Source organism: Polypterus senegalus, chromosome 12, assembly GCF_016835505.1.
Source record: "Polypterus senegalus isolate Bchr_013 chromosome 12, ASM1683550v1, whole genome shotgun sequence".
Lineage (NCBI taxonomy): Eukaryota > Metazoa > Chordata > Cladistia > Polypteriformes > Polypteridae > Polypterus > Polypterus senegalus.
The window spans coordinates 144,594,842-144,612,953 of NC_053165.1; the positions used below are offsets into that span (position 1 = coordinate 144,594,842).

Consider the following 18,112-nt stretch of genomic DNA (forward strand, 5'->3'; position numbering starts at 1 on the left):
GGTGAGGCCTCATCTTGAGTACTGTGTGCAGTTTTGGTCTCCAGGCTACAAAAAGGACATAGCAGCACTAGAAAAGGCCCAGAGAAGAGCGACTAGGCTGATTCCAGGTCTACAGGGGTTGAATTATGAGGAAAGATTAAAAGAGCTGAGCCTTTACAGTTTAAGCAAAAGAAGATTAAGAGGTGACATGATTGAAGTGTTTAAAATTATGAAGGGAATTAGTACAGTGGATCGAGACTTGTATTTTAAAATGAGCTCATCAAGAACACGGGGACACAGTTGAAAACTTGTTAAGGGTAAATTTCGCACAAACATTAGGAAGTTTTTCTTTACACAAAGAACGATAGACACTTGGAATAAGCTACCAAGTAGTGTGGTAGACAGTAAGACGTTAGGGACTTTCAAAACTCGACTTGATGTTTTCTTGGAGGAAACAAGTGGATAGGACTGGCGAGCTTTGTTGGGCTGAATGGCCTGTTCTCGTCTAGATTGTTCTAATTCTAATAATTTAAAAAAATAACCAAAGTAAGAATTTTCTGACAAAAAATACTTTCAAAGTTTGGAAATAGGTAGGTGACATATAGTCTGCATCAGAATATGGCAGGAATGAATACATTATTAAAGATGATATGTATGTGGTGGTTTAAGTACTATAAATAAATAAATAATGAAAGTGTTTTTCAATTTAATTAACTATTAGCTTAAACATCAGAGCGTACTACCTATTTGATTGTTGTATTTTTTTTTAAATTATGATTGAAGCTTTGAACTATCACATTATCATAAGGAAACTGAGTTCTGTCACAGATAGTAAAATTATGTGTTTTAAGCTGGCAGATAGTTAACATGAATTCATTACAATATCTAGCCTGTAAAGAAAGCTATTTTTAGGCTTGCAAAACAGTGTTGGTGTGGAAATTTTTGATGAGTAATACAAAACTAATAAAATGTAATCAAAATTTAAACTTAATAGCTGAACACTAAAACTAAATCCAAAACATAAAAGAGAACTGAAAACTAAATAAAAACTAATGCATAGAAGGAAAACTAAATAAAAACGAAAACTAAAAAAATATCTAAAAACTAGGAAAACACTGCTCAAATCTATTAACTCTGATAGAGTAACTGGAACTCAGTTTCAAGGATCTTGTAATGTCATTCCAACATGTGCATAAATTAAATTTGTTACTCTGGTCCTGGTAATTAAACAGTGTCCACGACAACCCCATTAAAAAAATACATGATAGTCCCTTAACCTCATAGACTTTGTGATAAAGGTATCACAGATTAACCATAAATAGAACAAAATAACATTAATGCATAAATACAGTAAGATAACTATGGCTAAAAGAAATATTATTGTAGAATGCCCTGTAATTAGTAGCAAGTAAAAAAATGGTAGTAGCAATAGTTTAGTACATGAGGCTACTGAAAAAAAATGCAAAGTGTAGTATAAATCACAGAGAGTCAGTCAGATTTAGTGACATTGTATTCATTAGTCTAATGGCCTAAAAGATGAACCTGTTCCTCAACCTGGTAGTGTTAACCTGTAAGATGCACAATCACCTGACCAGTGGGAGAGGAGCAAAAAGTCCATATGCAGGATGAGTGACAGCTTCCATAATAGAGAATGCTTTACTTTTGCACCTACTGGTGAAAATGTCCTTGATACTGGGTATGCTCCTGCCAATAATCCACTATGCAGGCTTACAGAGCTCGCCAACATATCGTGCAAACTCATGTTTGTTATTATGTTTTTTGATGGTCTTTACATAAGAAGCATTTATATGTTACTTACATAAAAGCCAGATCGAATGTTACTTATCTTGATTTATTTACTTATCTTCCAACAGCATACAGTCACAAATATACTGCAGAGCTTCCTCTGTTTGATCGTCAAGGGCATGCTCACAAATTACACATGTAATGTCATGAAAAATACCTGCTGACACTTTAGTACTCGAGCAATGGTACGAGAATACAGTTAGACTTTTTTTGGGCACATACACCACGCTAGTTTTTAGATCTGGACGGTGTAGCATTGGCAAGCTCTGTAAGCCATGCTGTTTCTTTCAAGGACAGGTGATTGGCAGGATGACGCCGGACTTTGTCCTGTATCCAAACGGTGCCATCTTTCGCCTTTACGCCTGGTGCAGCTGCGTTGTTCTTATATATGATTGGACGTTTCTTGTGGGGAGGGCCTCTGTTCTCTTTCTCCGATCTGAGTTCACCTCTGTTATAGCGCGTCTTTATTTGAAAACAGCAGTGTCAGATCAGGGAGAATAAAACTGAATAGAAAAATGCTACCTTTGACAAGCACTATAAATTTACAGTGGCTGTTACAGACGCAAATCAAATGTATGTTTTTATTGTATATTATTAACAATAATAGCAGCTCTATACTCAAAATGGTGAACTTGAGAAGCTTCCAGTATCGAACCCAGAACCTCTTGATTGGGAGTCAGCAGTTCTTAGCATTGCAATATGCAAGCTGTCGCATCAACCACCTACCGTAACCTGCTTTCTTTTTTCTTTGGTTATATTCTTGAATAAAAGTGCACTTGTTTTGTTATACTTGTACTTTTTGTGAAAGTGTTTATTTGATATTTGGACTTCAGACTTCACACATTATACACATGTCGTAAAGACGGTCCTTGGGTGTATGTGGAAACTGTTAACATTTGAATCTGATGATTATATATAGCGCGGAACTGACCTCTCTGTACTATGCTGTCCTCTGCATCTCCTGGAATTCCAAAGAAATACCAACATGCAGCAATAAGATCAGAACAAAAAAACAAATGCAGTCACTAACTACAACCACATGAAGGTATGAAAATGAATATAATGTCGCATTAGTGCAACAACATTTTCCGAATTGTACAATACAGGTCATAAAATGAATTATTCCAAATGTCATATATACCTAAGTCTCTCCTTTTGTCAGTGCGGCTTTGACATCATGGATCAGAAGGTGCATACTAATTCAGCATGAGCAGGAGCACTCAAGAATAAAACTGAATAAAAAAATTGACATCCACAGTCATTCTCAGTCATGCACACCACTCACATCCATGTCCACAGTTTTCCCAGTCCCAGTCTCGTTCGCGCACAAGATCTGACACGGTTTTCAAATAAAGAGGGGGTGTAACAAAACAAGTTTGTTTGTTATACCACATCTTTATCTGAAAACGGTGTCAGATCCAGGGGGTGTGTGGGAGCTTGAATGTGAGTGAGAGAATAAAACTGAAAAAAAAAATGCTAACTTTAACTATAAATTTACAGACACAAATTAGATGTATGCTTTTATTGTATGATATTAATAATAAGAGCAGCTCACTACTGAAAATGGTAAATTTTGGAAGCAGCTGATATCGAAACCGGAACCTCTTGAGTGGAAGGCAGCAGTTCTTAGCATTGCACCACGCAAGCTGTCGTATCAACCACCTATCATAACCTGCTTTCTTTTTTCTTTGGTTAAATTCTTGAATAAAAGTGCACTTGTTTTGTTATACTTATACCTTTTGTGAAAGTGTTTATTTCATATTTGTATTTTAGGCTTCACACCTTATACATTTCATGTCTACATTTTTTCAATTATTACTAAAACATGAAAAACATTTCTGTGTTAACTATGTTTTACATAGATTGTTGTTGACACAGAACACACATGAAATGTATGTATTCCAAATGATGATTTACTATTTTACCCTGTAAAGCTCCAGAACTCGAAGATAAACACTGAGCATTAAGAAACTTTTTTGCAAATTGAACTGCAGCGGTGGGCGGGGGGATGGGATACCAGGCTGCTTGCTGCTTATTGACACATTTACAGGACAAAAGACACTGACGGAGAGGTGAGAATGGATTTAAGGTGGGCCGGACTTACGAGCTTCTTCATAGGCTCTGGTAATTCTAGTGTTAACCACCCATTGCATTTCTCTCTTATCTTGTGCAGTACCACACTGTAATACAGGAGGTAAGGATGTTCTTTATTAAATACATTATAACCATTTCTACCCCGTATGCTGATTCATCATTATGTGTGGCATGTCCTGTCACTGTTGTGTTATCTACAAATTTCACTATTTGATTGTTTGGATAATCAGATATTCAGTCATGGATAGTGAGATATTCAGTCTTAGGTCATCAGAGTATACAGTAGGTGGCTCAAAACGCACCCATATGGGGTGCCAGTGTTGAGGACGATTGTAGAAGATGTAATGCCATGGATTCTGACTGATTGGGGCATCTTTGTTAGAAGATCCAAAATCCAGTTGCAAACTACTGAGATTAATCTAAGTAAGGACAGTTTATTCACTAGCATTTCGAGGAAGATGATGTTAAAGGCTAAGCTAAAATCCAAGAAGAGTGATCTGATGAAGGAGTCCTTTCTCTCCAGGTTGGTGAGATCAAGATGAATCACATGAGAGATTGCGTCAGCAATGTAGCAGTTCTACCTATAAGCACATTGATGGGGGTCCATTGTTACACTGATGGTCTTTCTTATCTCCACCATCACCAGCCTCTCAAGGCACTTTGAGATTACAGCTGTGAGAACCACCAGACACTAGTCATAGTCATTCAGATAAACACTGTAGAGTTCTCCATGACTGGAATGATAACAGAGGTCTTAAGGCGTGTCAGTATAGATGCCTGGGATTATGAGATGTTAAAAATGTCTGTTAGCTGGTGAGCACAGTCCTTCAAGACCCTTCCTAGGATCTTATCTGGGCCTGCAGCTTTACTGGAATTAATGTTCAACTGGGACCTCCTTACATCTGCTGCTGACATGGTGAGGGGCAGCTCATCTGATGGAGAGGTCAGTCTGGCAGTGGAAAAAGTGTTCAATCTCATTGAAACAAGCATAGAAAGTATTGAGAGGATCAGGTAGAGACGAGTCTGTGGGGCACTCTGTCTCTTTGCTGTTGTAATCTATGATGCTTGTAGTGTCTTTCCCATGCTCCAGGGGTTATTGGTAGAAAAAGTATCCTGTATCTTAAGAGCTTAGCTGTTTTTTGCCCTTTTTATTCCCACCTGAAAGCAGAACTCTGAGTCCTCAGTAGTGAATGGACCTCTGCATTCATCCAGGGTTTCTGGATGTGATGTGTGGTGATTGTCCTGGTGACAACAAATTTACTGATATAGCTTATAATTTTTAGTGCATATTCCTTGAGGTCCATAACTCCACCACTTATTGCTGCCACCTTAAACATCTGCCTGTCAATGCATTCCAAACAGTCCGGAATCATAGGGGTAGCATCAATAGGCCATACAGTGATGAATTTTTGTATTGACTTCCTGGACTTAAACATAGGTCAATATGCAAGGATTAGCAAAATGGAGATATGATGAGAGAGACCAAGATGAGGATGGGGAATGGCCTTATACGCCCCCTTCCTGTTTGTATATACTCTGTTAAGCGTGTTCACCCCTGGGATGGCAAAATTAATATGTTGGTGAAGCTCCAATTGTTAAATTGTGTGCTCAGTAATATATGGTGATATGTTGTTGTTTGTGGTAGTAAACACTTTACTATAATTACAAAACTGTAGTCCTTGCTTCTGATTAATACTATTATTTGCTCTGTTTTATGTTGCTGTGCTCCAATTAAATCATATTCAGTGCAGGAAGAAAGGCAGGTAGTGTGGTGTAGTGGTTAAAATCCTAAATTTGTAGGTTCAAATCCTGTAACTAACACTGGGTGACCACTGTGAGAAAGTCACTTCCTTTGCCTGTGCTCCAATTGAGAACAGAAATTTATCTAATTGAATTTCAGAGGTTTTAAGTGAACTTAAATAAAGTCATCAGTCCAATAATAAGGAAAAAAATATGAAGTCTTGAAAGAGATTTTTAACAAGATTAGAAAGAGCTCTCATACACGTTTTCAAACGGAATTCTCAATTTTGACTCCTTTTACATCAGTTAAGTCTCTTGTTTCCTTTTTATCTGAAGCTATTTCTCGTAAGGAATTTAATGAGAAATGTTTGTGACAAAGTTGATTCTTAAATGAAACATAAATTTCAAGTCTTATGAGCCGTCAAAGATCAGCCTTTGATCGGTAAAATTTCCCTGTGAGTAATAATGTGAAGGATAAGTTCTACCAGTTAAAAGTTTCTTCATAAATCCAGTAAGAAAGTGCAGAACAGCAACTCACGCACAAAGGTACTCTGTTTGAAAGTAGGTAAGCCAATGTAGATTTGGTGTGAGTAAATCAATGCCATGGTGCATGCAAAAGAAGCATAATAACTAGCGAAGGAAATTCTCTATTTTAACCACATTAATTGAAAGATCAGAGCTTACAGTGACAGGCAGTGTGGTACAGTGGTTAAGGCTTTGGACATCAAACCATGAGGCTGTGGGTTCAAACCCCACCACTGAGGCTGTGTGAAACCTAAGCAAGTCATTTCACCTACTATGGAACAACAAACGAAACATAACCGAATTGTATCTCTGATGTTTTAAGTTGCTTTGGAACAAAGTGTTGGCCAAATAAATGCAGGTACAGTAAATGTCATAAGTTATGTGGCTTTTTCAACTGGCGAGAAAAAGATCACTTAAGCTTCTGTCATTTTCTTCTTTGCTATTGTCCTTCATCTATAAATATATATATATATATATATATATATATATATATATATATATATATATATATATATATATATATATATATATATATACATATACAGTATCTAGGAATGTAACAATATTTCGTGCTACGAAATTTGCAATTCAAAAATACAACGGAATGCATCGTACATTGTTGATGGCAATGATGTGTACTAAGCACTAATAAAAAGTTATGCATTCTCTCTTTTTCTTAAATGCTCCTTTTTAATAACAGAGGATGCAGTCAGTGTCATACATGAATTTAACAAGCCCTTGCCTTAGTCTGAGTGTGCGTGGCTAATGCTCGGAGTAACCTAAATAATAAAAGACTCAAGACAAGGTAGATATTAAGAATGACCCATCGTCTTTTAAGTCTGCTGTCTGGCAGCATTTTGGATTGCCTGTCAAAAAGAAAAACAGCAAGAAAACAGTTGATAAGTCAAAGACCATTTGTAAGCACTGCAAGAGAGATTGACATACATTACAGCAAACACTATGAACATGCTGAACCATGTACAACGCCATCCCAGTAAATACAAAAAAAATACAGAATACAGATCACCACCTGCAAAGAAGCAGCTGCCTAAAGGTCAAACATCTCTGACAAATTTATTTGTAGCTTTCACAGTTGAGTGCAAGGGCCAAAGAAATATTGGTGTTTTTATTGCGTAGGAAATGAGACCTTTTTCAGTCATTCTGAACAAGGGGGTTTTAGCTGTTCATGAACATGCTAGAGCCAAAGTACAGCATTCTCTCATGCCTGCATTTTAGTGGTACTTTAATGCCGGCCCTGTACAACGAGACGAGATGAGTATGAGGGAATTCCTAAATGATGCAGAGAGCATCGCAATAACTATAGCCCAAAGCCCAAGCTTTGTTTTGGGTCTGTGAAGGCTGAAAATCTTGCCAGTTGAGTTTGGTGTCAGACTAGCAGAGATAAGGCCTATTTCTGAGCTTCAGACCAACGGCATATAGGTCTGGTCATCTTTTTGTCAGTTTAGTGCCGTTTTATCATAGCAAATACATTCTTGTTATCATACCATCAGAGAGTGGCAAAATGTTGCATGTTAGTCACACATTCAAATAAAAAAAATCATTCTACTTTGTACATTGAAAATACTGGAGTAGTTGTACTACCACAACTACATTTCATTTTTTTTAATATAAGGTTTTTAATGCTGGTAAACTACAATGTGGTGGTCCAAAATAAGACCAGAAAGTAACAGAGGAGAAGAAAACAAAACTATACTGTAAAGAGGTCTTGGAGAAATTAAATCTGAGGGGACTCCAAGTGGATTGCCAAACTCCTATCAGAGCACTCTGCAATATGTTATGCTATTGGCAAGCATTCCTGATCTTTGAGGAATACTGTGAAGGTCTGGCACCACTCTTGTCATTACTGATACTGTAATGGTGTTAACTCTTGCAGCATTGCTGGGGTACAAGAAAGCAGAACAGCAGCAGTGCCAAAAATGGAAGAGACAGCAGTCTGAGATGGCACACTGGTGTTTAAATGAGCAGCTTCAGTGGAGGGAGCCTAAGAAAAACGTGACACCACTGCAGCTCCACTGCTGCTTCTTAACATGACATACTGTAGCAAACAGTCTTTCAATGGACAGCAAGACAATTGAAAGAAAAACAAAAATTATTATGGATCTATTGGCTGTAACTGTACTTGTCACGATTAAAATGAGCAAAGAAAACATTAAGATGATCAGGAAGTGAACATGCAGATGAGGCTGCATAGTTTTTATTGTGTAGTTCATAAATTTCTCTAATACCTGCCAACAACTGTGGAAAGTTTAATAGCTGCTAAGTTATGTCTTTAGTTTACTCCCTTAATGATGTTTGGCCATTTTGACAGCTTTTCCGAGTTCATATCATGTCTTGTATGTTTCCATGTAGGCACATAGTCATCCATATATTTGATGAATCCAATTATGACATCTGCACAATCATCAGCTCTCATGAAGAGACTCTTACGTGGGGCAACTGAGGATCAGACTGACTAGCATAAAATACTACACTGTGATCTCATTCAGAAGAGCACAGTAAGTGTAATGATAAGCAAAGGGAATTTTTGTTTCATTTTAGTCCATTACATTAAATGTATTTTTAATCAAACATTTCTCAGACTGTTTTTTCCTGAACCACTCTGGGACATATTGTTTGCAAATTTACTTATTGCTATTTGAAGTCACAAATGTACTCACTCATCATTAAACCACAATCACAACCTGCCTAGCACTGTTTCTCTGACATACTTTAAGCTGTATTATGTTAACCAAAGTTGAGTCACAAGTCATAATAAATTAAGACAACCTATTGTATTTAGCCTAAAAACTAATAAATAAAATAATAATAATAATAATATTTAAAAAAATATTTTTTCCCAATTAAATTTATACCAGACTTGAGAAATTACACTCTGGGCAAATCAAGGAAACACAGCTATTGTATGCCTTTGTAAATAAAGAGAACTTGATGTCTGTTTGTGTACACATATAAGTTTGTTCTGATATTACTTGAAAATGGTGGTACATAATTAAAAAAAAACTTGGGGGGAAAACTTGAGGGTAATCCCATTTACAATCCAGGCTCCATGCCATCTTGATGCACTGTTATGGACAGCTTGGTGATGATATTATCAGTTTTCTGTTGTCCAGCATTAACTTCTTTCTTTTAAGCTGGCTGAAGGTCAATGATAGTCTGACCAGGGAGGCCTCGGGCAATAGGAGTAGACATAGTCTTAACAGTATGTGATATATGAAAATGTTTACTTTGAATGCAGATTCCTCCCATCACTTAAAATGACTTTTCCATTTCAATTGGCTTTCACTCCAGCCACATATCTCTACTCAAACTGCTTCTCTCATGGGCTGCTACACATTGTTTGCTCAGATGAGTGTAAAGTAAAATTTACAGGTTTTTTTAATAATATAAGCTTATTATATCCATTATCAGACACATTAATATTGGCCACTTGTTTATAAGCAGTTGTGTTGATTCCAATGGAAATACCACATTATCTGCCCACTCAGACCTGACCAGGCTAATATTAACATCTTCTCAGCTGCTGCAAAATCCTTATGGTTGTGGGACTTCATCTTTTCTAAGAAGCAAATCTAGAGATTTCAGCACATTTTGCAACCTACCCATATTTCTAGACGTTTTTCTTTTAGCACAACAGTTTGGAGTAACATCAAATGGGTTAACATTGTGTAAGAAGAATTTATTTTTTCCTACACTACATTTCATTTAGCTGGAAGAATCCTCATCCACCTGTTATAAGTCAATGGGAAAGTGATGTCCTACATTATCTTAACTGATAAAAATTAATTTCTCACTCCATGGAATGGATCAAATAGTTTTTGAAATTGGAAGGAATTCATTATGAAATAAAATAGCTTTTTAGGGTTTTGATTCACTTTTGCTGTTATTTTATTATATATATTAGGAATCACATTGGACCTTTTTTTTACTGTATCATTCAATTCACTGGGTAGGGGAAGGAGAATGTGTGTGTTTTGTGTTTATTTGTGTAGATCCTTTTGATTTGTATGATTTTTGTTATTTTTTAACACGTCTGTACAGCTGTATTATTTATATGAACATTTCCTTGACTTATCCTTTTCATTGTATGTATTGTGTTCTCTTAAAAAACAGATTTCGTTTTTTTAATTATTATTTTATTGTACATGCTGTCACACACATACACATGAGCAGCACCTAAAGGGCTTGAATGAGTGTAATTCCACACCAGACCAGGGGGTGGTGGAGTGAACTAACCCTAGGTCTCTTTCCTCTGCAGACCAGTTACCGGAAATACTGCCAGGCTCTGATGACATTGGTTCCAATTTCCGGACCAGATGATGTCACTTCCGGTTCGGGGCCCGCTGGCCTCACGTCCTCTGCCCATATAAAACTGCTATTTTGTGGCCTGCAAATCAGTTCTGTTCTGAACTCAGTGTGACCACAATTGCTCAAATCTTTTCCCTTTTTGAATCCAACTTACATTATACAGGGCAGCTACCCCAAACCTTTTTGTGCCGTTTATATATTCCAGGGGTCCACAACTCCAGTCCTGTTACTAACCTGTTTTTGCTACTAATTAACTCCTTTTATTTTTTATTTAATTCACTTGTTTTTTAAGATTTATCCCCCTGAATTTCTTCCTCATTCCTCTGAATTGCTACATCTCTTTTCTAAAACGGCAACCAAACAGAAATGAAATATGAAGTGAGTGAGCAAAAAGAAGACCAGCTAAGTCAGGGCCTCAAACTCCAACCAACTGCCTAATTAGGCACAGATTCTTGTTGTTAATTAAACCCGTTCTTTAATTCAATGGCTTGTTGCTGCTCGCATTGTGCAATAACAGACATTTCTGAAATTGTTCATTTTCTCTTCTCTAAGAGCTCTGTTCAAATGTTTTGTGGACCTGAGCAGTTCATCATTCCTGAGACCTTCACCTTTCTCTATTTTTAGATATTGTATGTTCAACAATGTTGGTCATGTTTTCCTGGTCATTTTTTGGCTTATTTTGTCTGTAATTATTGTTTGGCTGCTAATTAAGGAAAAAGAAACAATTAAGGGGCCTGAATCTTCAAGAGCAAATCAAATAAAATTAATTCAAAAGAAGTAAATTATCAGCAAATACAGGTCACTAATTAAGAAAAGGCTTAGAATTATAACCTGCTGCAGCTGGGGCACTCCAGGACCAGAGTTGGGGACCCCGGTCTATTCCTTTGACAATGTATATACAGTATAAAGATAAAATGACACCTGGGTGACAACATGCAAAGCTTTCTCAGGATCACTGACCTTCAATCAGATGTGGCTCTTTTGAAAACTGACAGGAGAAAGCTAGCCCTTTAATGGCTACTGATGACTGAATAGTGCAGGGGCATCAACATATTATAAGTAAAAAAGGTTTAAAGTACTGTATGCCTTGTTTGATTGGCTGGCCCAAGACATAAAGCAAAAGGACCCACAACCACCAGGGATCTCTCATCTGATCAGCTTGTCATGGAAAATAGGAAAGATGGGGAAGGGAAAGTTAACAAATGATAACCAGCCTCTGGAGTATTTGTAATGTCCATCATATTGGAGCATGTTCATTTTTATTGAACAATGTCATGAAAAGTAAAGTTGAAAGCTAGCACCTCAGGATTTCAACACTGTTAACACCATGGAAAAGTTTCATAATGTTGTTTTGGACATGACTGTTTGAGGCAGGGATGTGCATTGTTGGTGCAGAAAGTTGGTGTACCGACAGGAAACTTACAAAATGGCAAAGCAAATTGGTAGCAAATGTCAGCCTAATTTGGGACTGCTTTGAGTATGATCCATTTTCAGACAAAAGCGGGTGTATTGTTACCGGTAATTATGGAAAAATTTGTGGGATGATGCTACAAGGGAAGAATTTGAACAATCAAAAGAGGCGTAATTCTGGGAGGAGTTGGGGCGTTACATAAAGCACGAGCGTTATTTTTCACGCTGATCGGGATTTATGTAGCGGAAGAACGTGGAAGTTGGAGTACGCACAGATTCCAGCATCTGGATTTTTCTGTGTGTAAGCACATTTCAGCTTTTGTGCTTACGCCATGTTATAGTGAGAATTCTACGCACAGCGTTATACATGAAGCCCCAAGACACTACAGCAAATCAATAAATAGAAGAACAAGACAAAAGATCAACTCAAAAAACACCATGCTATAACACAAGGTAAAGGCATATAGCTAATGTATGGAAAATGTGCTGCCACTGTCTCCAGCATAGAATTTTTTTTTGTATTGCACACTCAGGTTATTCCATATATAATTAAGAAACAAATACACTGTGCACTGCTCACTGTGCGATGGAGTGTGTGAATTTTTCATACATGATGGCCTTTATTCATATTATTTAAAGATGCACGAATAATTTACACATTTCAACCAGGATGTCCAATTGGTGACTGAGTGTCCGAAAAAGAGTAATAAAAAAGGTTGTAATGTTCAGGCTTATTGTCTTTAATGTATTTTTCTATTTATTAATTCATCCATCCAGTCTTTTGACTCGCTTATGCACAACAAAGTTACGGAGAAGCTGCAGCCTATACCAGCAATCATCGGATGGAAGGAAGGAATAACACCTGGGGCCTCATGCATAACACCGTGCGTAGATTTCACATTAAAACAAGGACAGTAGTTGAAATGTGAGTACACACAAAAAATTCAGATGCAGTAAGTGCGTGTAGTGCATGTAGTGCGTAAGCCAACTTCCATGCACTACATAAATCCCGGTCAGCGTGAAATGTAACACTCGTACATGTGCCTGCCGCCCCTCCAAGACTCCTCGCAGAATTACGCCTCTTTGAATATGCAAATCAATATAAATATTCCTTTTAGTTCAGCGTTCTGTGAAAAGACAATGGCAAAAGCATGGAAAAAAGAAGAATATCAGCAAATGTCACGTGGAGGCAAGGAAAAATGTACTATTTGTTGGTTTAAGGAGATGTATAAACAACAAAATGAAGTTGATCGAAAGTTCAAGTTCAGAAATTTGCACAGTGCCTGAAATATGAGTGTCATATGGAAGCTTATTAGGGTACAGAGAAAAGAAAAAAAAATAGGGACACAGTGGAAAAAAAACTCAAAATTTCGAAATTTCCACTTTAATCATGTAGTTTTTTTGTCATTAAAGCAGAACTGCGGTGGGTTGGCGCCCTGCCCGGGGTTTGTTTCCTGCCTTGCGCACCTGTGTTGGCTGGGATTGCCTCCAGCAGACCCCCATGACCCTGTAGTTAGGATATAGCGGGTTGGATAATGGATGGATGGATGGATTAAAGTAGACGTCATAAATGTAATCTTAAAATATTTTAATTTACTAGTTTCTCAAATCCCATCTTAATTAAAGTAGCATGCTAGCACGCTTCGTATTCTGTGTGTTCTTCAATGTGCTCTATGTGCGTGAATCACTACGTGCTTCTTAAACAGGCTTTCTCTCACGCCGACAGGACACAGATTAAAATAAACAAATTAACAATGGAGGAACAAGACAACAGAGCAATTCAACAAACAGAATGATGTAACACTAAGGTAGAGACATATACGATACGATATGATACAATAGCTAATGTATGGATTTCCAAAAAGAGATTTTTGCATTACATTATACAGTACTTGTGTTATTCCATACTTAACTAAGAAACAAACACACTGTGTACTGTGCGATGGAGTGTGTGAATTTTTCATACATGATGGAGTTTATTCAGTTTGTTTGAAAATTCACGGTGTCAAAGTGATGTCTATGTGTCCGAAAAAGACTAGAATCGGTTGTGATGTGCAGGCTTATTATCTTCAATGTATTTTTCCATCCATTCATCCATCCAGTCTTTTGACTCGCTTATGCACAACAAAGTTACGGGGAAGCTGCAGCCTATCCCGGCAAACATCGAGCGTGAGGCAGGAGCAACACCTGGACGGGAGCCAGTCCATCGCAGAATGCAGACACGTGAACACACACACATGCTCAAACACACACAGAATGCGGCCATTTAACAATGCCAATTCACCTAACCTGCATGTCTTTGAACTGTGGTAGGAAATCAGAGCACCTGGAAATTTGTCAAGCAATAGTTCTACGAGGAACCACTCAACCTAGTAAAAAACCCTGAAGTGCCATTAACGGACCACGACCTTTAAGAGTTTGTAATAAAACGACTAAGCATATAAATAAGCACACAATCAAACATACAGTAGTTTCTGATTCAAACACAAAACAATCACTGACACATGCCATAAAAAAGCATACTTTTCTGAAATAAATAAAACTTAAAGTCAGTTCTTTCAGTTAACATCAGAGTGTCGTTGTTTATTAATGCATGCAGTACCCTTTCCAACAGTGAGAAAAAACAGCGAGTGAGATAATACAAGAAGACCCAGGTGGCCACTGCATGGAGTTTGCATGAATCTTAGACTGAGTTTCCTCCGGGTGCTCAGGTTTCCTTTCACATTATAAAGACTAACAGGTCAGATGAACAGGCATTGTTAAATTGGTCCTACTCTCCCTCTCTCTGATATTCTGTGGTCACATTGCAATGGACCAGCACCCTGTCAAGGTGTTGTTCCTGCCTTGTGCTTGATGTTTGCTAATAATGGCTCCAGCTTTCCCATTACCTTGTCTTGATTGGACTGATGAATTTAAGGGTATTAATGGTACAATGAAGATAGTAGGTCTGTTTTACTCTTTCTCATATACATACATATTCACAACTTTGCCAGCCTGGTGGAAATTTGTAAATTATTCGTTTATCCTTAAATAAAGTAAATAAATTCATTTATGTATTAATATTATGGTTTAATAGCAAAAAAAAACAAACAAAAAAAAACAACTATAACGGCAATTGCACTTTAATATCCTAATGACCCATGGCTGTTGAACATCCTTTGTCTTTAGAATGCTCAAACTGCGCCTTGTCTCCTGAATTGTGTGAAGATCAGTAACCTATATTGCAAAGCAAGTAACTGACCTGCGAGTGTGAACCAGTGTCCCGTGAAAGGATCACAATACAGTACGCTCTGACTGATTATGTATGGCATAATAGACATAAAAAATAATTTATATGACTGCGTGACTAGAAGAATTTAAATTAATATACGATTTAAATGTAAATCAGGTGTGTTTTGCATGATCTGCCAGCACACTAAAACTCCACTTTACTCACCTAACACTTGAAGTGTGACACTTCCACTCACACTGCCTCCCTCAGTGGTTAAGATGCTCACGCTGTACAGTCCTGAGTCACGTAGAGTCAGTCTGAAGAGCGACAGAGATCCAGTCATTGCGTTTAGATTGGCTCTCCCTTCATAGCCCTGTCCGTATGAAACTGCAGCACCCACACAAGTCACCACATTGTTAGTACTGTTTAACCTCCAGGTCACAGCCTGTAACACGACATTTGAAGGATTAAGTGAAAAGTTTAATGTCACATCGCCGCCTACCCGTCCGAAAACGGGGCTTGTGGGAATAGTGAGAGTCAAACTGGAGCAGCCTGTGAAAAAAAAAAAAAAAAGAAATTAAAAAAGGAAGAACACTTGATACACATTTAACAGAAGACTGTAATCGGCACACGTTTAACTGAGTGATCTTCTTACATGAAAAGAGAGTCAAAGACAGAACAGCACAGATAGCGGCTTTCATTTGCAACGCCATTGCGGACTGGCCACCTGGTGCCGCGGTGACTTCTTACAAATAAAGGTGCACAGCAAAGAAGGAGGTGGACAAACACGGAAGAGTTCACTGCATATTTAAAATGCGCACGTGTTTAATCCAGTGTTTTTGTATAATTATATGCATATTTTTATATTTTTTTCCAGTGTCTTTAGTTCGAATTAGCTCCAGTGTGTGAGCCATGTTCAGAATTAAGCTGCCAAAATAGTCTTTATTATTATTATTATTATTATTATTATTATTATTATTATTATTATTATTATATGGCACTCTATATAATAAACACTAAATAGAAAAGTTATATTTGGGAAATAAGTCAAGAAATAATATTCTTAGATCTGCTTAATCCATAAAATACTTTAAAAGGCATATTTAAAATTATTCTTTTAACTAAAATAATGATCTACCGTTTTATAATTAATTTAATGATTTTTGCAACTGTGAAACTTTAGGGCATGATCAGCTTAGTAAAAACACAATGGTTTTAAAAGTTTTGATTTAATGCACAATGTATTAGATTTAGAGAAGAGATGCAATAGTGTGTATTTCCAAGAGAAAAGTAAAGATTTTTAACACACAGGAAAAAAGGTCAGACAAATCACCCGTACTTCTACTTTCTTTTATTTTTTCAAAATTTGATTAATCTTTACTTTTTTCCCCCTCAGTAAATTAAATTGTGATGTCCATTTTAGTTCAGAATTCAATGAGACAAAGAGGAGACCTGATACTAGAGAGGGCACTTGTCCATCATTGGACTCAGCCACACCTGCTCATACCAGGCCAGTTTAGAGGTGCCACTGGAGTCTCATGTAAGTGGCCAATGATATCACTGCACCATGCCGGTGAAAAACTTGTGGCACACAGAGACATCGTCCAAATGTTTGGATTAAATTAGAAACAATTGGAAAATCAATTCTGTGGTCTTTGTTAGAGAAACCATTGTCAGTGTCATTTCGGAGCTGTTTTTGACTTTGTCTTTTCCCTTATGGTTTAACACATTGAGTAAAAGTGTAGACTTTCTTTTCTTCTTATTCTTCTTTAAAACCTTCAGATTTCCTCAGTTTGGCATTTTGTTCTTTTTAGAATAAACCATGTATTGCTGAAGGGCACAATACTTGCATTATTCCATTCCTTGTTATTTTATTTTCTTAATAAAACTTTTTTTTATACTTTACGTTTCCAAAGCTTTAATTTGGGTTTAGGGACTGATCATAAGTTCTCTCTTAAGGCCACAAATGCAGTCAATTATTGACAGTTTTTGTGAAAAGAAAAAAGTAGATTTTCTGCCAAAAAAGGGTTTATGAGGAAACTGCTAAGGCCTGTTTCAGATTTTCAAACTAAGCACTAAGTCTGACACCAGTTTTTAATTTTGATCAAATTTATTACTAATTTGAGAGGTAGAAATTGTTATCCCAAACCACAACATTTACTTAACTATGTCACGTACAAATAGCCATATGTATATCTGTAAGCATAATTAGAGATACAGATAGCTATAGATATATCTGCCAGTCATGAATATCTCCAAATACTTACTTATTACACACAGTTCATATACATGTCCATACACAAAGATATTACCTTCAAGACACTAATATAACGTCTTAAAAACACACTTCCCATTCCTTTTATATTCCAAGATTTACACAGTTTGAAATAAAGTGTGATTTGCATTTACCTTTTCAAGCAACCCTTTTCAAAAAAGCATAGAGTGCACGAGTTGAACAAACTATGGAGAGGGCAGCAGTCAATTTCAGGGCAAACAAACACACACACACCAGAGCCAATTTAACATCATCAGTCCACCTATCATGCATTTCTTTGGACAGTGGGAGAAAACCTATATACAGTATATTGTATATGGGGAGAACACGCAAGACCCCTGCAGGGAGGGCCTGAGATGTGGACCCTGGTCTCCTTACTATGAGGCAACGGCACTACCTCTGCTCACAATTGTTTTCCAGTCTTCAGGAACTTTCTCCTCACACCAAATCATTTTGCAGAGGTCTGTCAAAAATTCCTCTTCAGGATCTTCCATTGCCTTCAACACACCTCACAACACTCTAGTTGGGCCTGATGCTTTAAGGATTTTCATCTTTTCATCAAATTGCATTGATTTCTAAATTCATTTTGCAAGTTTATACAAACTAGTAATATGAGTATTAAAAGGCAAATCAGTGTCAAAGATCATTCTTAATCTGCTGGAATTAAAACAAATATTTAAGTTATTAACTGTTTATCTTAATTTCAGATTCATAGGTGCCACAGCCAATGAAACCTTCATTCATGA

At 37.0% G+C, this 18,112-nt stretch overlaps 1 protein-coding gene across 1 annotated transcript in view; it reads right to left on the minus strand.

Annotated features, from left to right (window-relative positions):
• Window positions 1-15,804, minus strand: part of LOC120540535 (T-lymphocyte surface antigen Ly-9-like) — an 88,833-nt gene extending 73,029 nt beyond the window's left edge. Inside the window, exons 1-2 of the mRNA XM_039771374.1 lie at window positions 15,747-15,804; window positions 15,317-15,643 (exon numbers count right to left, since the gene is read on the minus strand). Of these exons, the coding sequence (XP_039627308.1) occupies window positions 15,317-15,643; window positions 15,747-15,804 (385 nt within the window). The remainder of the gene's footprint in view (window positions 1-15,316; window positions 15,644-15,746) is intronic.
• Window positions 15,805-18,112: the final 2,308 nt, after the last annotated feature.